Below are 24,686 nucleotides of genomic sequence, written 5' to 3'. Positions count from 1 at the left end.
GTAAAATACATGAGTTTATTCACCTGTAAAGTCTGCAATTAAACATGAAGATCTATCTGCTTTTAATGGATGTTTTTTCTTTTTATAGCAAATACTTTCTCTACCAGTTTGCTTGTGGATCTCTGTAAAGATGGAACCATCTTACAATTTTGAAGTTGTTTATTTCAGTGGCAACATAATTTTGGGCTTTTATTCAAAAGATACAGTAGTACCTAAGAAGAGCATGAAAAAAAAATAATTTTACCTGGCGGTCTGGGACCAGTTCTGCTCCGGCTTTTGTGTTTTGATTGGGACAGCATAAATATCTGGGTGTTTCTGAGCAATTTCCACCTAAAGAAAGAAGGAAAGGAAATCCATGAGCATCAGAACATTTTTCAAAGTCTGTCTTAAAAATAAATGGGTGGTTGACCCCAATGCTTTTTCCTACAGTGAGATGCTAACACGCTCCTCTTCTGTACTTTACAGGCAATCACAGTATTCAAAAGGCATACAAAGTAGCAGAGTGCAAAGCTATTTATGCATTGCTGCCAGCAATGAAGAATTGCAAGTAGATAAAAACTATGGAAGAACGTACATACTTCAAATTTCAAATAAAATTACTAGGTTCTGAAAATCTGGAGGTAGGCATGAGACTTTTATATTTATGCAAAGGGGCATAGATTTGAAAAAGACTGAGAAACATTGTTTTACACAAATAGCTACAGTAGGTAGAGGGCGAACAACCAAACTTTAAAAAAAAAAAAAAACACCTCATCTAATCAGATTATCTAATGCACCGCCTTATTGAAAAGTAATATTCTTATAAACATGTAACAATGCAAAAGAAACTGAGATTCTTTTTATACCCTGGCATTTTGTGCTTCTTGTAGTTCTTGCATTCTCTGTAGTCGCGCCTTATGGTCCATTTTCTCAAATATTTTAACTTTCCCCAACACAGATTTTGGTGTGGTCTCTTGTTCATCTACACTTTCTTGTATTTTCTCCTCTAACTCTGTCGGCAGAATGGCTGGCTGAGAGGATTTCAATATAGGGCGCCCAAAAGCAGGTTTGATGGCTATAGGAGGAGGAGCTACTTTAGTTGGTACTCCAGCGTATTCAGTGTTGACAGCACTGGGACTCTTTGTTCTGGGTTCATAATTCTTAGGGGCATCAAATGACTCTTCTTTACTTAACAGCTTACCCTTGAACATAAAAGCAAAAGTAAACGTTAGCACTTAACACAGAGAAGGCAAATTCAGTCTAGAAGTGATCAGTCAGAAGATGTTGGTTAATATGGTGTGTAAAGGCTACCCTACACTGATGTTTTGAGTAAAGGGGATAGAGGCAGATAAGGTATAGCTGAACTTCTCCCTACCTCTAGGATGAAAATTTGCAGCTGCAAATGAAACAAGGAATATTTTAAGCTACTGGGGGAGAAAAAAAATGATTTTAGAAAAAAGGATGAAACATTACTCATTCCAATTAGTAATGGTAGTTCTTCTCCTCTCACTTTACCTTGGGGGGCTCAGGCTTGAATGCTGGAGGTGGGCTGGGATCTCTCAGAACTTCCCTGCTACCAGCTCTTCTCATCTGAGTTCTTGGTTCTGGGCTGGATTTCCTTAAGCTCTACAGACAAGCAACAGCAGCTCATTAGACATACATTCACATAGTTCCTGACATATGTGAAGTATAGTAGCAACTTCTCTTCTGTTGCCAAATAAACAAAACAAAAAATCAGGAGGCTTTTCATTTGTTTGTTTGGCTGGTGCCACCTTTTAAAGAAACAAATTAAAAGTAATGACTTTGTCACTGTTACTGCTTTGCTAGTATGTGGTGTGTGTTTCTGCTAGATCACATAGCATTTGGAACATTCCTTCCTGACAGTCTGCTCCTTGTGCAACTGCATACGGTAAAACATGGGCAAAGTCCCCTCGTCTGTTGCATTTTTAGAAAGAAGTGACTTTAACAAACTTCTCATGAACTATTCTTAGAAGACAACAAGCTACAATTGGGTTCATATTCTCTACAGATGTGACAAGGCCTGAATGTTAGTTTCTTCTCATGGCTGTCCTGTTGTGGGAAGTTAAGAAGCAGGGAACACTCCTCTTTCGACAATGCAACAAGACCGTACTAATTCACCACTTGTGTCCCATTCATTAAGTACAGTGGTGCCTCGCTTAACGGGCACCTCATTTAACGACGAATCCGCATAGCGATGAATTTTTTGCGATCGCTTTTGCGATTGCATTGCGATGATTTAGATAGGGAAAAATTGCTTTGCGATGATCGGTACCCTGTTTCGCATACCGATCATCGCATAGCGATGATTTTCCAACAGCTGATCGGTGGTTCCAAAATGGGCGCCGGGTAAAAAAATGGGCGCCCGCTGTGTTTTCACCCGGATTCCTCACTTACCAGGCAGCGAAAATGGCGGCCGTATGGAGGATTTTCACTTAAAGGTGAGTTTAAAGCCCATAGGAACACATTGAAGGGATTTCAATGCATTCCTACGTGCTTTTTAAATCCGCATAGCGACAAAATCGCTTTGCAGCAATTTTTGCTGCATGGATTATCGTCGCTATGCGGGGCACCACTGTATACTACAGTGGTGCCTCGCATAGCGATGTTAATTGGTTCCAAAAAAAACATCGCTATGTGAAACCATCACTATGCGAAACACCATTTCCCATAGGAATGCATTGGAAACCGGTTAATCCGTTCCAATTGGAACGGATTGCCGTCGTTAAGCGAAAAAACCCATAGGAAACATCGCTAAGCGAAACAATGTATCCTCCATTTGAATGTATTGAAGCTGACTCAATACATTTTAATGGCTTTGCGAAGTCAATTTTTGCAATTTTAAATGTGTCATACAAGGGTCAAAAATGGTTTTAAATGCTTGGATTAGCTTCTGCACCCTCTAAAATGGATGCAAAAGTTAATTTGGCTTTGATCTGACTTTTCATTAATTTATGGTGAATTTTTTCCCCCCAACTTTTGACAGCTGTCAAAATCTGACAGCTCCATTATTTCCTATGGGGGAAGAAAAAATTCACAAAAAATTAATGAAGACTCAGCAACTGTTCTAAATTCTTGGGTTCGTTAGAGGACCCCCCAAGTTGTGTGCAAACCTGATTTGGCTTTGATCTGAACTTTCGTTAATTTTTTGTAAATTGTTTTCTCCCCCATAGGAAAGCATGGAGCTGTCAGATTTTGACAGGTCCATTGGTTCCTATGGGCCAAAAAAAAAATTCACAAAAAATTAACGAAAAGTCAGATCAAAGCCACATCAGGTTTGCACATGACTTAAGGGGCCCTCTAACGAATCCAAGCATTTAGAACCGTTTTTGACCCTTCTAAGACACTTTTTTAATTGGAAAAAAAAACATTGTTAAGTGAAGCAGGGGACCTAAAATCGCATTCGTTATGCGAAGCATGGTCCCAAACTTCGCTAAGCGAAAATCGCCCATAGGAAACATCGTTATGCGATGCATATTATTTTCTAAAAAAACACATCGTTATGCGAATTCATCGCTAAACGAGGCAATCGTTAAGCGAGGCACCACTGTATTTTTTTTCTCCTAGGAATCACCTTATCATCAATTTTACAACCTAATGTTTTGAGAGAAAAAGGGGAAAAATTATTCTGACTTCTTACCTCCTCATGCTGTACAGGTTCAGAGGACCGACTAATGGAAGACACTCTTGGCTCATAAGATGGCTCATCCAGTTCATTATCTGTATACGCTCCACCTTCTCCATCAGTGTCTTCTGGGTCACTGATTAGTCGGCTATCACAGCTCAGATAGTCGGCACCCATAGCTGTTAAGTATGACATACGGTCTTCAATGTCATCATCCATTCCTTCTGGCTACAAAAATGATTTTATGAAGAAATTATGCTTTGTCACATCAATGCTCATCAGAAGTAACATTATAAGTTACAGAAGAAAATATCAATATATAAGATTGTATGGTCATTAAAAAGTACTTTTAGCACTCAATGTTCATTAAGTCTAGTAACGGGATATAATGGAAGATTTTTTCCCTTCAGTTTTTATTTCCATTATAAAAATTTCAATCATTTTTTTCAGTACGTTACATAGCTGCTATCCCAGCTATCTCTGGGAAATGTTGAATGAAATTCATGATTTTCTACAATGTATGAATGGGAAAATTTTCTGTGTATATAATGGATAATCATCTTGTTTAAATGCAGCCTTTCTTCTCAGGAGGACAGCACACAAGAATAATAATTTTTTAAAAAGCATTGGTTCACGCACCTTTCCTTCTGAAACCCACACTGCTTCATTCTGTTGTTGCTGTACTGTATCTTTGAGACTTCCATACCAACCGTCATGAGCGGAGTTTAAATCAATGGTAGCTGCAGAGATGAAAAACAATGAATTTTTGGGTGGGGAAAAGGTGCTTTCTCCCAAGTACTGGGGCATCTCACCGGTTACCTACTTAGCCCAGCCATCCTTGGAAAAAATACCAAAGTATTGACAATAATTGTTCAACAATAGGGCAGCGCCTAATCACTGTAAATGACATTTAGAAATAAGGTGCACACATGCACAAACATCAGTTTTAGCATAGAACTCTGCCTTCCAAAGTGCAACTTTCAAGTTTTTTTTTTCAAAAATAAAACAAATTAAAATTCAGTAGTGTGGGGCCATGGGGGTTTATGGATCTTTTTACTGATCTTGGGAAAACATGGTTGTTTATACTGCTGTCTCCTGGCAAGATGGAGCAACTGAGCCCACTGATTTTTAATTGCACCTTAAAATAATTACAGTAGTTTGAATGTGTTGGACAAAACCTGTTGTCAATATTTAGGGAAAGCTTCTTGTATAGGAATGGAGAAGGCAGAAAAAGAGTTGCAAGGTGACCACCAAATTTTAAACACAAGGGTTAGACAACCAAGAGAATTCCAACTCAACACCCCCCCCCCCAATTTATTTCACTAAAATCTGGAGGGAGGGAACTTTTAATTGCATATTGTTCAGGGAAAATATGAGAATTTTCAGGAATCATATTAAATTCATTCTATGACTATATATGCTTCATAGAAAATGAAACCAGATGCCTATTTTCACCTACCTGTAAAAAGATGCTGACAAGTCTTCTTCAGCTTATTTGCTTGATCGTAAAGCTTCCGCGAACTCTTGCTGGATGTGGGCATTAGCCTGTGACGCATGATTTTCACACCCTGTCTGCTGTCCGGATTGAAAAACACTACAATTGGGAACCACTGGGTGTAATTTAACAGATCCACAGCTTTGGGAGTAACATCCAACAAAGCATGTTTATCCTGTTTTTTTGTGAAACAAAAAATGCAATTATGGAGGTTAGGAATATATGAAGCTGCCTTATGCTGAGCCAAACCCCTTGTCTGCCAAGTCTAGTCTTGTCAACAGTCACTGGAAGAAACTCTCTAGGGTTTTAGGCACTAATCTTTTTCAGCCCTATGTGGTTTTATACTGGTATTACCTAATGGTCTCCCACATGAGCACTAGCCAGACCAATCTTGCTTAGCATCCAGAACCAAATAAAATTTTAATTTACAGAAAAGTACAATAGTTAATCACCTTTATCAGTGCTTCCTGCTTTGCTCTTATGATAACATAAAGCAATGGAAGGGTGAGGGAAAACGTACCTGCTCAATAATTTGCCTCACAGTATTCAAACGCACAACACCAGTGGATTTTTCTGAACCAGCATCTTTTGGTTCCGTTTCTGCAAGAATAAGAGTTTTGTGTCATCATCTCATTACTTTGCTGACAACCATAAAATTTCAGAGATTCATCATTTGCTACCAAATGCAGCTGCCAGATGGTAACTGTGGAGACAGAAAGCCTTTTGGCACCATTTTGATACCAGCTTACTGACTACCAATGAGCTTTTCAGACCCAATAGAAAATATGGATGGTACTTTCAAAACTGGCAGACTTCTAGTCCCACAAATCACCCAGAAACACACACCCTGACAGAATTAAGGAAGTGAAAGCCATCAAAGCAGCAATAATAACTACTACTACAGTGGGGTCTCGACTTACAGACGACCCTACTTACGAACAATTCAACTTACGAACCCGCCCTATAGGGGAATAAGGACTCGACATACGAACTTCCCTCGAGTTACGGACAGGAAAAAAAGTGCCCCCTCCCTCCCCTTAGAGGCTTCTGGAGGGGAAAAAGGGGTCAGAAACTTAAAAATAAATAAAAGAAAGTCACTTACCAGGCCTTGGTAGCCCCCAAACAGCAGGAAAAAGATCAGGAAACAGCTAAAAGCCCACACCAGAAGGGAGTCTGGCAGCCATTTTGTGCTTTTCCCCCGCTCCTGCACCCTCCTCTCCCCGCCTATCAGCTGATGGGCTGGCTCTGAAGAGGCTTGGGGAGGCTTGCTCAGCACCTAAAAAGCCTGCCTGTGTGTCTTTGTGCTAAAAAATCAGCACAACATGCTTTAAAACATGCTTTAAAACATGAAAAAAAAAAAGATTTCTAAAGTGCTTTGCAAACTGTTCCCTGCCTTCCTCCTCGTTTCCTGAACCTAAGGGGAAAAAAAACAAAAAATATCCCCCTCTAGTGGCAGAAGGCGGAATAGCAGCTTCCCATTAGTTTCTATGGACAGAAAAGAGCAGATACAGATTACCATATTTTTCGCATTATAAGACTCACTTTCCCCCACAAAACAGTCTTATGGAGCGAAGAAAACAGATTATTTTTCCTTGTTTTCTTCTCCTAAAAATTTGGTGCGTCTTATGGAGAGGTGCGTCTTATGGCGCAAAAAATATGGGTAAATGGTTTTCAATGCATTCCTATGGGAAATGCAGATTCGACCTAAGAACTTTTCGACTTACAAACTGTCTTCCAATACGGATTACGTTCGTAAGTCGAGACCCCACTGTACTACTACTACTACTACTACTACTACTACTACTACTACTACTACTACTACTACTACTACGCTGCCACATTTCTCCCAACAAGGGACCCAAAGCGGCTCACAACATTAAAATTCACAGAATTAAAAACACAAGTTACCGTATGTTTCCATCTTTAAGATGCCCCCGTGTATAAGACACCCCCTCACTTTTCTAACCCAAAATTAAGAAAACTTAGCTTTGAATATTCAGCCTCTGCACTCAGAATATTTGGAAACTATGAGTCCCTGTTGAATCTGAACACTGCCTACAGGCTCCACCTCCAACAAGGTGTGCTCCAATTGGTTTGTACAGTATAAGCTGACATCAGTTCCATAAGCCCCATGATTGGAGGCAGCTTGTTTGCAGAGGCAAGGTATGTGCCATTTTGTTCTCTCCTCAGCTTCTGTGTATAAGGTGCGTATAAGGCGACCCTCAATTTTTAGTCTAAAGATTTTAGACTAAAGTACTGTCGTTTTCTAAATAGTTTTTATCCCAGAGCTATAATTGCAATTAATAATGAGCTTAAAGACCACCAATAGTGAATAATTAGTTGGACTGTGTTACTTGGCCTGCGGTGTAGATGTTCCTATTTTTAGTGGGGGACTTTTAGTGGGTGGGGAGTGTTTGGGGAATTTTATGTGTGTGCATGTGTCTGGTCTCTGGGTGTCTGTGAATTTCGTTGTACGGGTATACTGTGTATATACTTACAATGACAATAAATTATTATTATTATTATTATTATTATTATTATTATTATTATTATTATTATTATTATTATTATTATTATTATTATTATTATACACAGAAAAAATACGGTAACTATTAAAAGACAAATTAAACAATATAAGAGCAGCCCTTACTTCCTATATGCTATTTCAGTGCCACTTCTTTGACTGATATGAAAAGCACCCTAGTGAACTTTTGGAATCCCAAGGTTCTCTGTAACTCACACTGTAGCTCCATTGTTTCTCTGTACTGTCTAAGGGGTATTGGCACCTGCCCTCCCACAGACCTTTGTGAAATGTGGGAGCAGGATGGAGGTAGATAGGACTGCTCTAACGTCTTCTCATTTGGGGGCTTTCATTCCTATAATTTTATTTATTTATTGAAAATATTTATCTGCTTGGTTTTCTCCTAAATTCTAATTGTCCTGGGAGCAGCCTCTGAGTGAACTGGAAGTCCTCACAGTCTGAAAGTCTCATCCCATATTCAAAATGCTGCTGTTAAACCAAAGGCCTTAAAGTAGAGGTGGACCACTTGGGGGGGCCCCAGATGGTGGTAGAACTTCAAGTCCCATAATACTGTTAGCTAAAGGAACTGCCACCCAACAATATAAATGGGGCCAGAAAATGCCTACCAATCCATTAGATCCAGGTAACCTTGAGGATCACAAGTATCTACATATCACAGAGCTTAGGTTACCAGCAGCGGTAAAGGTCAATTCACCATGAACTGATCAAATGACAAGAACGGAATAGAGGATCGTCTTAGTGGTGCCCAAAACTGTAGAACCTGTTCCCAGTTAATATTTTATCTATCCTCAGCATTCCCTTCCTCTCTTGCTTTTATTACCGCGTTTCCTTAAAAGAACATTTTTTATCTAAACCAGTTTTTTTAATGCTGAATCCATGTTACGTTTGCACATTCTACCTAATATACCATTCTGCCTAACATTTTATTGCTTCTAATTCTCACATATGCAATCAAGGCTTAATCTTAAAAAGTAACAAATAAATAAGTGGAATCAAATTAATGCACTAGATGAATAGGAAGCAAATACTGAATGACTTACTGGCAGCTTGATAAAGGTCAGGCAACTCATTGCACAGCTTCTCCATTGCTATGTCTGCAATGGGACCAAAAATTACCACAGGTCTCCTAAAACCAGCTAAAAACAGAAGAACACATCAGTTAATTTCCATGATTGTAATGTTCAAGACAAAAAGTCATTTGTTTAAGAGTGCAAAATTCAACACTGCACTGTCCATTGAACATCATTTTCTTTGGGTGGGGTGGCGAGGGTAGAGGATCAAGTGTAAATGTCACTGCCAGAACCCCATGGTTAAAGTGGTTAAACAGCAGTACTGCAGTCAAGCCTTTGCTCACAACCTGATTTCGATCCCAACAGGTTTGTTAGGTGGCTCAAAGCTGACTCGGCTTTCCATCCTTCCATTGTTGGTAAAATGAGTACCAAGCTTGCTAGGGGGCAAAGTGGTGCCTTCATAATTATGTTGTAAACCACCAAGAGAATGCTGTGGCACTATAGGGCAGTATATAAATCAAAACAACAATAATAAAATAGCAACAATGCCCTTCAAAGGTTATTTTCTTGAATGAATCTTTATTATTTTCAAGCCTTGCCAACATCTAGGAGTGTGAGCAAGTCTTTTGAGAATAGATTGTATTCTAGCCTTTGCAACATCAGCAAAAGAAGCTTTGCTTTAAAAACCTGCTGCAACACAATTCAAGAGAAAGAGTGCCGTTTTCCAAACAGGAGTAATAAGTCTATTAATGAGCACTTTTAACTTTGAAAAGCTGCTCCACATACTTTTATTTTTAAAAGAAAGACAACATGGGGTCACACTCTGTATTAGAAATGTAAAACACACACACACACACACACACACACACACACAGACATGACATTAGTTTTCACCAGATGCTTTTATATTTTGTACTGCATATATCATTTGGTAATCTACTATATTTACTAGAGTGGACATGTACATAGTTGTATTTGAATAGATACAAGTTAATGAATTTATTATTATTATTTTTACAATTCTAAACTAATTTAATCATTCATGTCCATAGCCGAGATGGGTTTTGACAGTCAAAACCTGGTCGTGACCAGAGACAGATTTTGCCACTTGTTCGTAGCCCGAAGCCATAGCTGATTGGCTAAACTTGTTTAAATTTGCCAGAAATAATAGCAGTGGCTGTCTTGCACAAATGAAGGAATCCGGCAACAGTTCTACTCTGCTGTCATTCACTTACCCTCCCGGAGCATAACACGTTCATAGGCTGGAAATTTAGTGCTCACAGATGCAATCGCCGTCAAATCTTCACGGCTCTTCTTCAGATTCTTCTTCATGCCCGATCGCTGCCCACGCATCCGCCAGAAGTCTGCCCTGTCACTGGCGCCATCTCGCTGAGCATTCTGAACACTGGCCATCTGTTCTGCCCTGAGAGAGAAAGCACTCAGTCTGTTGGTAGAAGTCGGCAAGGGGTGCACATGTGTGGATGCAAAAGCAGCCACATTTATATATATTTGAGATGTATTCTTCTGACAGCAAGATACAAAGGCACCATTCTGGAGGGTGACTGAAATTAAAGTCCCTTAAGCGCTTTCCACATTAAATGCTATACAGATGACTAACATTTTGGCGGGTAAATGGGTGGCTGTATACATAGCAATAAGAATGGCCACCTGCTGTTGGGGCAGACAGCAGATTGTATAAGAACAGAGGACAACACACTCTCTCCAGAAATAGAAAAAAGAAATACCGTTTCCCGAAAAATAAGACCTAACCTGAAAATAAGCCTCAGTATAATTTTTCAGGATGCTCATAATATAAGCCCTACCCGAAAATAAGCCCCAGTTAAGAGAAACCCCGCCCTCCACTATTGTGCAGCAACCAGAAGATGACATGACTGTATTTGAATAAACATAAGATTGTTGTATATGAAAAAAATGAAACATCCCTTGAAAATAAGACCTAATGCGTTTTTGGAGCAAAAATTAATATAAGACCCTGTCTTTATTTTCGGGGAAACAGGGTACTTACCGTATATACCAGTGTGATGTGGTGAGGGGTGAGGGTACATGGGTGAATATCTACTGCGATGTGGTGGGTAGAGTGATGGACTAAAGAGACCTTGAATCCCAGCTCAACTATGAAAACTCACTGGGAAGGTGGCAATGGTCAAACCACTCACTTACCTTGAAAGCCTTATTAGGATTGTTATAAGTTGGTTCTAAATTGATGACAATGTACCACACAGGAACAGCCTTCTAGATCTTGTTCATTTGCAAATGCCATCTGCCCTATCAGGACATCCAGTGGTGAAGGATGATCGAAGCTGCATCCTACAGCACTTGGAGGACCACAACTTGCCCATGCTAGATTAAAGTGCTGGACAGGAGCTTTGGAGATCCAGGTTCTGGTCCCCTCCCAGCCTTGATCCTGAATAGACAACACTGGGCCCATCCACTATCAGTCTGACCTATACTACACATTATAGTTAAGAGGATGAAGTGAGAAGAAGGTCCACTTACACTGCCTGAGATCCCTGTAGGAAATGTGTTATGCAAGTAAATATAGATATTTTGCACATGCTACAAGAGATAGCAAATTCACACCACTGGTACCAACCCCTAGCATCACATGGCTTCATTATGCTCTTCCTGACAGCTATGCATTAATGTGGAGGACATGTTCTGAGCCAGCTCTCACACTGGTATCAGTTGAAAGACAATTGTGCACACAGGCTTCTCCAGCTTGGATTTTCTTGTTAATGCATGGATGTTGGGAATGGTGCCATCAGTTCTGCTCCTCTAAGAGTTCTGAGATGTGGCCCCCTTCACAGAGTGGACTGTTGTTCCTAAATGCTGTCTCTCTCTCTCTCTCTCTCTCTCTCTCTTTCCTCCATAGCAATGAAACACAAACACACATTGGTGAAGGGTAGTGGGAGGAAGCAAGTGGCGCATGGGCTGCAGACAATCTTCCAAGGGTACTTTTGCAGCCCCAAAAGTCATCCCAGAGTCTCCCAAGTTTCAAAATGCCGAAAAATAACCCATTTCCATTCCCATAGATGGGCAGAAGCAGTGGTTTTCACTTTGGGGGCTGAGGTGGGGAGGGAAGGCTCCAACCCACAAGAAAGGGGGGGTGGGGTGGATTAAAAACAACTGGCTGAAAATAACCATTTCCAAACTCAACGAGTCCTGTAATGGGACCGGGGCAAAAATGTGGTTCCCAATCCTCTGGAGATCACTCACGTTTATGTAGGACCAGAAAAAGAGTACAGCTCAAGGACACCAACGGGGTAGAGGTAAAAGGCACTCCCTACCCTGCTGATCCTAGCAACTGAAAAATCAGCACTGCATCCTCTTTCTTGCATACCCGATCTGATCTGCAGCAGACAAAGTTCTGATGGATTGAACCAGAGAAAGAGACAGCAACATCTGAGGGGAGAACTGGGCATTTACACAAGTGTAACATACCTGCTTTTATTGGGTATTAGGCCCTTCTCCAATTCACTATCAATCCTCACAGCCAGCCAGTGACCCAGTTTTCCATCATACAGTGTGTCAACCACTCTGAAGACCTCCCCTCTAATGAAGGCTAAGCTCTGTGGTGTTTCCTTCTCACATTCAAAATGGGTCCTTATGAAGAAAGAATCTCCTCTGCCACAGGCCATTATGTCTCTATAAACTAGGGGAAGAGAAAGAATGACCAGAAGTCATGTAATTGTTTTTCTCAGTTGGTAAGTCTGTCATCAGAGTTTGAGAGAATTTGCCGAAGGAGTTAGTTATTAGTTGTAAAATATAAAAGTAACTTGCTTCCTGGTAGGATCTACAGGGTTTCAATTATGTAGTTGTTGTTAAAAGTCTGAATACTACAAGCTGATGGCCCATAAACGCACTTTCCTCCTAACTACCTCAATGGCACCTAATCTCCCCAAATAAATGTACAAAACACAGCACCAGTCAGCACTTGAACCATGTGAGATATTCCTCATCCACTAAGGAGTCAGACCATATCCCCATCACTGCAAAAGTAACTAAAGAGTAAAAGCAAACGAGGATTCATCTTATCCCTCAATAAACTACAACTGCAATGTAATCTAGTTATATCTTTGTTAATGGAAAAGGGATTAATTATGAGTTAACTGGCTATATTTGTAACTAGTTACTTCCATGCTCTGGGCACCTTAAAAACTAGCATGTTTATTGCAGCCTGATGTTCCAAAGATGATAGAACACTTCATCAGACACATGAAGTTTTACCCAGCATTTCAGACATCTATAGTAGATGAGGTGAGATGGAACTGTATACTGGGAGACCAGAGGAAGATTAAATGCAGAAAGGGGTGACAGTTACATCACCTTTATTCTAGCAGATTACTCTTATTATTATTACTACTAATACTACCACCACTGCAGTCCCAGGGTGCAGCTGGAAAACCCCGGGAAGGGTCTCCGTAAGTCAAAATTGACTTGAGGGCACAGGATTTTTATTATGAGAAAAACAGGAAGCACAAGAAATAAATCAACAGATCAAGCCAAATTACGTGCCTACCATCGTATCTGCTCTGTGCCAGAATTGTCACAGTATCACCTTTAGGAATCTCCAACAGGTACAGAACAGCATCCTCTCGGATAATACCTCTGAAGTCTTGATTGTTTACCTGGTACAAAACAATCACATAGTTTTAAATAGTAGATTCAGGGTGTCAAAGAAGGAGCCCTTTTTACTCAAGTCTTTGTGGAAGATACTGTTTCAGCTAACAAATTCCACACATTCTAGTCACTTTTAAGGAAGCAGGAAAATGCCAAGCTTTTTCTCTAACCAACTTGGCACCAACTGTTTTCCTAACAATGGGCATGACCAGCTTGGATCACCACAATTCCCCTCAAAAATTATGCATTACATCTCAGCCAAGGTGTAGATGCATCTGGAGGACCTTAAAGCCTTATCTCTAGATGGCAGACAAGAGATAGATGCCAGGCTAAGAGTTGGTCCAAACCCTGGAAACCTGCTTAGTGCAGTAAAGTCTCAAGTAAACTCGGCCCATTGAATCAGTGAGGATTTGGTAAGTCCTCTGTAAGTTCCACTGATTCAAATGGGCCTACTCTAATTGCAAGCTTAGTAAATCACAACTAGTGTAGGCTCATTTGAATCAATGGAAATTATGGAGGAGTTGGCTTACCAAATCCCCAGTGATTCAGCGGGCCTAAACTAGTGTAACTTGCTATTAGAGATGGGAGTGGTCAGCAGCACAGAGAGATGGGGAAGTGCCGGCCAAGCTACTTCCACTATTGGTGCAGTGTGAGCAACAATGGTCCCAGGTGCTGTACCACAAATAATGAGTGGACCAGACAATTCTTGGGGCGGGGGTCCAAAGGGCTCAGCCACCTGTGATGGCAATATTCATATTCATCTCCCCCAGGAGACGAATACAAATATCCCATCTCTATTTACTATGCTAAGCAACAGGATTTTGGCCAATGTCTAAGAATTCTATGAAAAACATTACATATTTAAGCACTGAGGTGTGACAGGAAAACTACACAAGAATAAAACATCAGCTACAAAGTATAACCAGTCATTCATACAAGCAAGGCAGGTAGAAGTTGGAAGGGAGCGAAAGGGCATTTGCTCTCCAAAATTCTTTCAAAATACATTTCAAGACAACAGTAGGTTGTATCAGTCCATAGCCTAGCAAGAAAAATCTAGCAGGGGCAGATTTTTATTACTAACCAAAAAAAAAAAAAAAAAAAAAAAAAAAGGTCTCTAGAAATAAGAAAATTATTTTAGGGTAACAGCTTTACTTAAAACTTCCAAGTGTACTTAACACGCACTGAATATCAGGCAAATTACAAAGAAACAAAACAAGACAAAATGTGAGCAGTCATGGACACATCCACTTCGTCAGACATATGGAAACAGAATGAAATGTTGAATGTTTAGTTTCATACTAAATATTGATTGGCTCTTGGAGGTATGTTACATTTACATGCAGTAATTTATGACTTCTGTTATTTTAGGGCTCTGTTAAGACTGAAGAGGAGAAAAAAACCATGTTTTATTTTGTTGCTCTAGAAATTCTCTAGTGCAATGGCTGTGACAGTCTCCTGCACCCCTCCCTTGCTCTGCCTAGAGCCAAGAGCCATTTCTTTTTTACATGGGGAGCTTTTGTATCTCACCAAGATTCTTAGGCTCAGCATTACAGGCAGTGCACAGACCTCCTCCTTGATCCACTGAATTCAGTAATATTATAAATGGGATGCAGGATTTCTTGAGTGTAGTAAATGTTTTCTACTGCAAGATTTGAAAACTCTCAGAAGTAGCAAATACAAGATACAACTAAACCATTGCCTTTCCTCCATTTGTGTCCTCAGGTTGACTGCTAAGAAGCTGTCAAGAGAGTATCATCCTCTCAGATTGCTTCAGCAGTTGAATGTAATGAAGAGCCATATACAAATACTTTCCTAGTTATACATCAAGCACTTTTTTCACTATAGTGTACTTTTAAAAAACAGTCCCTTTAGGTTTTCTGCATACACACCTTAAGGATCTGATCTCCCTCTTGGAGGCCCTCCTGCTCTGCTGAAGTGCCTTCCTGAATCCCAGCAACGAATATTCCTACATCATTTCCACCAGCCAGCCGGATACCCACACTATCTCCTTTCTTGAACTTCACCATCTTTGTACCAGGACTTAAAACAAACAAAAAAATAATAATTGAGTTTTATGTCAGCCATCATTGGGCAGAACCGATTTCTATGATGTGTTCATCATAGGACAGAATGCTGGTTTTCATATAGAAATACATTCAGTCATATTTCATGTGAACACTGAGCTGGCACATTTCCATGTGAAGGCACCATCTCAGGCCCTGAAGCAGCCCTATAATTAGACATCATCTAAGAATAAAATATCTGAGAGATACAGGTACTTTTTAAATTGACAAGTAACTTATATCCTTTGGTAGCTTAACAGTGAAAGATAAAAAACAGCCATAAATCCATTTGTCAGTCCCAGCTTGAAAAAGTCTATTGAATCAATGAAATGTGTTAGGTCAACATGTATATACCGTATTTTTCCATGTATATGACCCCCCCCCATTTTTACCCTTGACGGAGGTGGAGGAGCAGTCAAGGGGCAGCAGCGAGAGGTGGCCAAGCACAGCTTCTTCTTTGCCTCAATCTCTGCCTCCTGCTGCTGCTGCTGCTGCAGTCTCCTCCAGCGCCACTCATGGGCTCAGCAGCAGGAGGAGGAGGCAGAGACGGAGGCAAAGGAGCAGCCGCGCTTGGCCACCTCTCACTGCTGCCAGATCGCCTCCTCCAGCAAGCGTCTCCTTCGAGTAGGGGACAAGGCGTTGACGTGAGCTGGAGGTAAGCCCTGACAGGAGGAGGAGGTGATTGGACAGTGGCGGCAGCAGTCAATGGGTAGCCGCAAGAGACGGCCAAGCATGGCTGCTCCTTTGCCTCAGTCTCTGTCTCCTGCTGTTCCCTTCCATGTATAAAGCGACCCTCAATTTTTCCTCTAATTATTTTAGGAAAAAGTGTCATTTTATACATGGAAAAATACGGTAAAGTTGCATTGATTCAATGGCTGTACTCTAGTTGGCAGAAACAACTGATTTAGCCCACCATTATAAAGGTAAATCTATACAAATCTAAGTCAACATGAAACTAGCAAGTGAACACCACCAACAATAAACCTCTGATAACAACTACGCAAGCCTCTCTGGGTGGCATTTTATAGCATCGGTACCACTGCTTTAAGGGCTGTCTCTATACTACAGTTTCCTCCAAACTGGTTCACTCCAGAAGTGTTAGAACACAATTCCTTTAATCCTACAGCCACATCTGTAGCTCTACAACACAATTGGGGGGGGGGAAGAACCACTAGGTTGTGGAAAGCTACTCTAATAGCGATCTCTCCAAGCCTCATTTGAGAAAAAGATCATGGTTTGCTGGTTCATGTGTGTGGGCAAAAGCAATATTTCAATGTGGAACACCAGTTTAAGCTCCAAGCACATGAAATTTTATCCCAGCCACAAATGCTACTTCTGACATTGCTAAATACTGTACAGGAATAACCCCAAACTATGGACCCACAACTACAAACCCAAATTCTCAGGACATAAGCAGGGGAACCCTATTCAACCTCAATGCTACATTCCTTGATGGACCACACAGTAGCCACATGCTAAAGGTGGTGAGCGCTAAACCATACATATATAGTACCTATTGCATACCCAAATTTCTTTCTACTCACACCTGCCCATTCACCCATTATCCCCCAAAGTGACTATGGATTAGAATATCACAGATGATAACATGGTCTCCGTGTACCTCTCTTGGCAATGTCCATCCCACAGGTCAACTAAGGAAGTTTCCTAAAGCCTGAATAAAACCACTCTTAAGAAGAAAAATCATTCAGGAGGGACAAGAGTTGGCTGCCAACCACCTGCTCAAGGACCCTGCCCAGACAACTACTATAAACCAAGAGCAAGTTGATACTATCAAGTGTCTCTGTGCAATTATATATTTGGATCTATAGTTGTAGAGGAAAGGGCTAGAGAGGAAATAAGTAGAACCCCCCGTAAGCTTGTAATCCTCCCATGGAAAAAAGATGGTCATAATAATGGAAAGAGTTTCCAGCTCCTTGTAAACAGAGTCACTTTCTTCCTACCCTCTTTCCACACAATCCTGGATTTATGTCCATGATAACATAGTGGCTTTTGACATTGTGAACTAGCCTATGTACTAATGAACAATAGTTACCTGCCTTTACAGTTCTAACAAGGCGTATTTCAAAAGTTCACTGCAGACTGGATGCTAACCAATACTGTGTGCAAAATCCCAGTTATGTGTAACAACTCCTATCTCCCATTCCCAGCTAATTATGGTTACTATTTCACCTACACTATCATTTTCATCAAACAGGGTTTGTACCAAACACAAATTTAACAGTTTTTGATATGGAATGTAAAACTGCAATAAAGACATAATGTAAAGACATAACATCAACTATACAACTTTCAGCGGAAAAAAGGGAGGAAGGAATTTTCATACAAGTGAGGGGAAAAAGCATCCAGTGTCCTAAACAAGATTGTGCTTAGGGCATTCTGAAAAACAAATATGATTCCAAATAATTTCCTTTTCTGTTATATTGACTTTCTAAAGTCTCATACTGATTACTAATTAGAATAATGCAGTTTCTAAAAATATGGCAATAACAAGCAAATTAAAAATCCTTACCCATATATTGCTAGATCTTCGGGACTTGGCTCAAGAAAAATTCTTGGTTTTGGTTGAGCAACTGTATATTAAAAAAAAAACACAAACACGCATACACAATTATAGAAAAATGCTCTGTTTTTGTTTTGTTTCATTTTTAAAGCTGAAACCAGAAACTGGCATTAAGATGAAACCATCTACACATAAAGGGCAGGTCAGTTTGTCAGTACTGCACCTTACTCTTAAACCTTATTTAGAAACAATTCCACAGTATTCAGCAGGACCTGCTTCTGGTTAAGTATGTTCCGGATCGCAATCTGTATGTTATTACTTAAGCAGCCAGTGCCAGGATGTAAATAAAACTCTGAATGTCAAGTTCTTACAAAGCATACAGCTAGAATATTACCACTCAATAATATATATAATATAATTACAATAGGATTCATCTCTACTGGTAGAAATTTCCTGCTTACCAACTGGCACAGGCTCCTCTCCTCCTCCTCTTTGCTTGTTCAACCAGTCTCCGGCAGGAGCCCAGGCTTCCCTGCCATGCCTCCTTGGCTGATCACCCATTTAGAGAAGGAGGCAGGACAGGCCAACCTGTATTTTTTTGGGGGGGGGGAACTGGTCAAACATCTGAAGATGAGAAAGAAAGGAGAGTGTACCGGCTGGTGAGTGCATCACTGGCATGCGAACCGGCACAAATCTCCGAACGGAAGTTCGTGTCCATCTCTACACTTTATCATTGCAGAAGTCTTGTGTAAAACTTGATCAGCTTTACTTATCTCCTTCCAAACTTTGGGCTTGTCTTTTGTTTTAAAATCTGAAGGACACCTAACTCATCCTCTATTTAAACAAAATCAGAAAGATAAGGTAGCATGCTCTGGCCAATCGAAACAGTCATAAAGTTCAACCTCCAGTCTATAAAAGTAGCTTACAAATATGATTCATAATGTACCAGGGTTAGAAGAACAGTAGGGAAAGGTCTATGTAGGCATCCTTCAGTCTCAAAAGACTATGGTAACATGCTCTGTATGGAGGACTTGGAACAGCATCTAGTGTGGCTGAGGAGGCCAATTTGAGAGTGACAATCTCTTCCACACTGAAGACAAATCCAATCTGTCCCCTGTCCAGCTCCCTGGTTTTGCTGCTTTTGTGACTTCCTCTTTGCCTTGGCCTGCTGGACAAGGGTCTCTTCAAATTGGGAGAGGCCATGATGCAACACCTGCCTCCAGGCTGAACGCTCAAATGTCAGAGTTTCCCATCTGTTGAGGTCTATTCCTAAGGCCTTCAGATCCCGCTTGCAGATATTCTTGTATCGCAGCTGTGGTCTCCCTCTGGGGCGATTTCCCTGCACTAATTCTCCATACAGGAGATCCTTTGGAATCCGACCATCTTGAAATTAATGGATCAGGTTTTGTAAGTATATGAAGGAGGATTTTTTTAAATATAGCAATTAAAGCTCTATAGAGGAAAGTTGAGTGCTGACCTGGGGGATCCTCATGGTACTTCGGTTCATTCTTAGCCTCTGAAGCAGTGAGGTCACCAGTTGACCTGAAAGGGGTGGGCATAGCACCCATTTTCGACAGCCTGCTAGATGTCTCTTCTTTTACACTGAAACCAAATTCACAAAGGTCAGAGAAAGTGAACATCTGTGCCTGATGAAGAATGATGGAAGGCTCTCAGGCTTACCTTGTCTCTAACTTTCTAGTACATAAAAAAGGTTACCCATTTTGTACTGTAGTTTCTACCAACATTCCCTCTAATTTACAGGCTTGCTAGGTGGGGTTCTACCCCTCACACGTGCAACACTGCCCCCACGTAGTGTTCCATCACAACTGGAGCCAAAGAGGCTGAAAACGATTGCTGTGGGTGTGCAGAGGAGGAGGAGCCCTGCACAGAGGAGGGCTGAGGTGAGCGCATGTGCAGAGGTGCACACCCCTTAGAGGAAACCTTGGTTCCTACCCATAGATCACATGGCTACTTTGTTTTTTTTTTAACACAGCCTACCTTGATTTTTCCTTTAACCGTTCATTGGAGGAATGAGAATCTAAATCAGAATGATGCAGTCTTCTCTCATCCTGAGGGGAGCAAGACCTGTTTGACTCTATTTCTGAAATATCTGTTGAAAGAGCACAGCATAAAGTCTAGATAGGCAAAAAAGTAGGGTTATTGCTACTGGTTCTAATATTTCTATTTTTATTTTCTATTTTATGAGTTGTAACCTACCCAGAGTACTGTTGTGACATTAATGAAAGCAGGATACAAATTGAATAAATAAAAAAATACAGTAGTGCCCCGCTTGACGATGATAATCCATTCCAGGAAAATCGCTGTTAAGCAAAATCATCGTCAAGTGAAAAAAACCCATTGGAATGCACCGAAAAACGGTTAATGCGTTCCAATGGGGAAATACCTCATCATCCAGCAAAGATTGCCCATAGAGAACCGCCGGTTAGCTGTTTAAAATAGCTGTTTTCTGAAGCAGGGATTTGGAAAACAGCCATTTTGTGAAGGGAGGGAAGCCATTTTGCAAAGGGAAGCCATTTTGCAGAGCCGGAAAAAACATCGTTTTGCGAACAAACAGTTCGCGAAGCAGGGACCTAATCAACATAAAGCAAAAAAAAACCCCATAGGAATCATCATTTTGCGATCACAATAGCGATCGCAAAAAACTCATCGTCAAGTGATTTCGTCGTCAAGCGGGGCACCACTGTACATGATTATAATGAACATTGGCTTTCACATCTTTCTTCTAATCTTTATGACAGCTTTGACTAAGCACATATAAAACAGAAAAATAAGATGTTAGGACTTTATTCCCATCAGAAAAGTGGGGTCTCTCCAGGCAGCACCTGGTTCATAAAAGGATAGCTAGAAGCTTCATATGAGGATGGTCAACTTAAGGCAGGCATTTCCTTGCTTCTTCAGGAAAGCTATAACTCAGCAAGCCTTGTTCAGACTAAAGTTCTGCAAGAGAATGGCAGCTTCCAACCATTAAGTTGGCAATGTTTAGGCCCACCAAGTCTGTTACTACCTAGCATCACAGAAACTACTGAGGTGACTCTGCTTCCAGAGCAGAGGGCAAACACCATGGGAAATATCCAGCCTACCCTGTTCCTACTACTTGAGCAGCAAGACACTACAGTGGTACCTCGATTTAAGAACTTAATCCGTATTGGGACTGCATTCTTAAATCAAAACTTTCTTAAGTCGAAGCACCATTTCCCATAGGAATGCACTGAAAACCAATCAATGTGTACCGAGGGATGAAAAAAAGCAAAAAATCAGGGGGATTTTTTTTGTCTTTGGAGGTCTCAAAGGGCTTCCTCCAATGTCGGGGGAAAGCCCTTGGAGACCTCCAAAGGCACCGATCGCTCCGTTCGCAAAAATTGGCATTGACTTGTGAACGGAGCCTCGACCTCTGAAGGCAAAAATTTGAGTTTCCCACCCTTTTTCCCTGCCTTTTTTCATTTGTAGGTCGAGGCTCCGTTCTCAAATTGATGCCAATTTTTGCGAATGGAGCCGTTTGTAAGTCGAAATGTTCATTGGTAGGGACGTCTGTAAGTCAAGGTCCTACTATATGAGCAATGCATCAGCTCCCACACCAAGACTGATACCTTATGACTAGGGGGGGAGGATTTCTATGACATTTCACATTTTCTCTGCAACCTACATTTGAACCTATAAGCAAATTTAAACATGTTTATGAGTAATCTGGCCTTTCTCATCAGATTACTCATGAACATGTTCAAATCCACCCATAAACTCAAACATAGGTTGCAGAAAATATATGGTATGTCATAAAAATCCTCCCCCTGCTTATGGCTATTCTAACCCATGAACAAGAACAGGCAGGTCACAAGTGGGAAAAGAAGGGGAAACATCCCTGTCTGCTTTAAGTCAGAGGTGGAAAGCAACTGGCCTGAAGGGTGCCTGAAGCCCACTTTGTGAGCTCTAGGTCCCTTTCTGTATTCTCCAACAATATAATGTACAGTTCTCTCTCAACATTCATCCCTGTATCCATCTATATCTGAGCTGAAAAGGGACTGCACCTCCAGAAACCCTCCAGGAACAGAAATTTCAAAAGAGTCCCTTCTGTATCTTCTTACACCCCAATACAAAACAGGAGGATTGCAAAACTGAAAGTGGAGTTCCAACCATTTCTAGGTTTTGCGTTTTGTTGTTGTTTTTAGCATGCTGCAGAATACATAAAGTCCCAGGGTGGAAAACTGTGCAGGACCCCCTAGAGACTCTGTGAAGTCAACAATGGAATCAGATGCTGGCTTAATACCTTTAATATCACAACAAAGTCCCCCCTTTTTAAACTTGAAAGGTCCCTCTGACTTAAGCACACCCTGCCAAGGCCAGTGCCCAAGGGGAGGCAACAGGCAAAGAATGTGTCTGGTGCTCATTCCTGATTTCAGAAACCAGATCTACTGTATAAAGCTGGGAATGCTAGCACTGATGTTGCCGATGGGCTGCTTGCTCTGTGAACTGGTATTTTCTTTCCTTTTAAAAAATCACTTCAGAGATGGCCTTACAGGAAAGCAACATAGATAGAAATAGCTATTAATGGGAAGCCTGCGTGTGTTTTGAGGTACTCTCCTTTCCAGGCAGTCTGGAAGTACAGTATGAGGGTTGAAAAACACCGAAAAGAAAGCCAGTATGAAAAGGCATGTCCTCTGGCTAATTGTTGTCCCATGTTGGCCCTGCCTCAGAAACCTGGATGCATGTCAAACCAGTTAAAACAGGAAGAATCTGAAAAAACTGCACTAGCAACCACCCATACATTTTACACTTTCCTTTTCCATCTAGTTACATTTGTTCAGTTTATCATACCATACTAAGAAAATAAGTAGTCCACTTTGAAAAATCTAAATAGAAAATAGATTTTATTGTTCTTTTAACCTCTCACCTTCTATTTCTGATTCGCTATCATGCATGGAAGGAATGTTGATCAGGGTTTGTTTTCTGTCCCTCAGGACGACCAACTGGAGTTTTCCTCTTGATTTCTCAATCAGCTTTCTGGCATCAGATAAGGACATATTCTCTGTCACTGTACCATTAATCTGAATGGGCAAGATAAAGGTATATACTTGTAAACAGCTTTGAAGTGATCTATCAGTGCCAAGAGTTTCCATCCAGAACCTACATTTTTCCAGTGCCATAAAAAAATTAAGGGCCCTTCATACAAAGAACATACTTTGAGAATGATGTCTCCTTCATGTAAATTGCCGTCTTTTGTTGCCAATCCAGTGCTGGTCATTTCTTTGATGAAAATCTGACTTCCAAGCCGAAGACCATATTCTGCAAATGGCATAACAGTTAAAGAGATAGTTCTGTGGTTTGGAAGATGAGGCATGCTGAATAGTGATTTCTTCCCTCCCAACACTTTTTAAAAGGAGCCATCACTTGGTCATAAAATTCAACAGCTTAAGATCTACTACCATTTAAAAACAAAAACAAAACAATAAGATCACCAAAAGCTGCCTTATACTGTACTCTCCTATACTGAGATTGTCTTATCTAGCAATGCCAACAGGAGATGTCCCTGGTTTCACTCAGGATTCTTCCTTAGCCCTACCCGAAGCTTCTTGGGGGTCTGAACTAACCAAGAGCTGACCAAAATCACAGGTACAGCAGGTGTTCAAGGGTGGTATGGCAATACGATTTTAGCCCAGCATCATGGGCCGCAAATAGTCTCAAAAGTTGTTTTTGCAGCATCTTTCCCTTGAAACAATACCAGTGGGGTCTTGACTTAAGAACGGCTTGAGTTAAGAACATTTTGACTTAAGAACCACTATCATAGGAAAATATTGACTTGACTTACATACTTAGATTTGAGTTAAGAACTGAAAAAAAAACCACGTGTGAGGCAGGGAAAGTGCAAAATTTGAACTTTCAGTTAACTGTTGGCCAGTGAAAAGGGTGCCTGTCTGCTTCCTCACTCCTCCCAGCGTTTAGAGAATGGATTGGGAGACAGTCTTCGGACTGCCTGGTACTGCCTGGACTGTATTTTCCCTGCCTTCCCTGAATCTTTCTTGGCCTAAGAAAAAAAGAAACAAAATATCCCCCTCTAGTGGTCGAAGGCAGAATAGCAGCTTCCCATTAGTTTCTATGGACGGAAAAGAGCAGATACGGATCAAATGGTTTTCAGTGCATTCCTATGGGAAATGCAGATTTGACTTGAGAACTTTTTGACTTGAGAACCACCTTCCAATACAGATTAAGTTCTCAAGTCAAGACCCCACTGTATCACCATAATTTAGTGGCAAATAGTGTTATTAAATTTAGGTGACAAAGTAGAAAAAGCAATGGTCCCAGGAAATGTTCATTTTTAAAGGGATTTTCAAGGCTTCTTAGCAAATTCCCACAATGGCACCGGAGTGAAACTGCCCTGTTGGAGGATTGAAGGGAGAATGGCACCCCAAACCTACAGAAGTTGAACACCTCTCTTGTTTGAATATGTAAGCAATGCCTGATGAAATCTCAAAGAAACACAAAGCTCAATAGGTTTCCTAGCGGCCAATTAATGGAGTTCAGTATTCAAAACACAGTTTCCTCAATTGTGATCAAGCAGAATGAACAGTGTAACTCAGGAAATACTGAAGTGCTCACAATGGGCACCATTTATACAACATGCTGAGTCCCATTTTTCTGATTTCAGAATTTGGAGTACTATAGCACAGAATTGCTGAGGTTTGTTAAGCTCCAAGCACACACAGTTTGTTACTACTAAGCACATATCACATGTCCTTCTAGCTTTTTATATATGTGCAATAATATTATTAGTTTACAGTA

At 40.8% G+C, this 24,686-nt stretch overlaps 1 protein-coding gene across 6 annotated transcripts in view; it reads right to left on the bottom strand.

The window, feature by feature from the left end:
* The window catches only part of TJP2 (tight junction protein 2), a 103,000-nt gene that overhangs the window by 4,646 nt on the left and 73,668 nt on the right, over positions 1–24,686 (bottom strand). For all 6 annotated transcript variants that reach the window (XM_072992183.2, XM_078385064.1, XM_078385065.1 and 3 more), the window contains 17 exons: positions 23,089–23,192; positions 22,801–22,954; positions 19,893–20,004; positions 19,372–19,496; positions 17,904–17,964; positions 15,200–15,350; positions 13,210–13,318; positions 12,132–12,342; positions 9,905–10,092; positions 8,700–8,795; positions 5,638–5,717; positions 5,082–5,292; positions 4,262–4,362; positions 3,638–3,850; positions 1,495–1,605; positions 846–1,181; positions 245–330 (listed from right to left, as the gene is read on the bottom strand). In XM_072992183.2, the coding sequence (XP_072848284.2) occupies positions 245–330; positions 846–1,181; positions 1,495–1,605; positions 3,638–3,850; positions 4,262–4,362; positions 5,082–5,292; positions 5,638–5,717; positions 8,700–8,795; positions 9,905–10,092; positions 12,132–12,342; positions 13,210–13,318; positions 15,200–15,350; positions 17,904–17,964; positions 19,372–19,496; positions 19,893–20,004; positions 22,801–22,954; positions 23,089–23,192 (2,449 nt within the window). The remainder of the gene's footprint in view (positions 1–244; positions 331–845; positions 1,182–1,494; positions 1,606–3,637; positions 3,851–4,261; positions 4,363–5,081; positions 5,293–5,637; positions 5,718–8,699; positions 8,796–9,904; positions 10,093–12,131; positions 12,343–13,209; positions 13,319–15,199; positions 15,351–17,903; positions 17,965–19,371; positions 19,497–19,892; positions 20,005–22,800; positions 22,955–23,088; positions 23,193–24,686) is intronic.

The sequence above is a fragment of the Pogona vitticeps genome, chromosome 2 (assembly GCF_051106095.1).
Source record: "Pogona vitticeps strain Pit_001003342236 chromosome 2, PviZW2.1, whole genome shotgun sequence".
In the NCBI taxonomy this organism is placed as follows: domain Eukaryota; kingdom Metazoa; phylum Chordata; class Lepidosauria; order Squamata; family Agamidae; genus Pogona; species Pogona vitticeps.
This window is presented reverse-complemented; position numbering and strand designations above follow the sequence as displayed.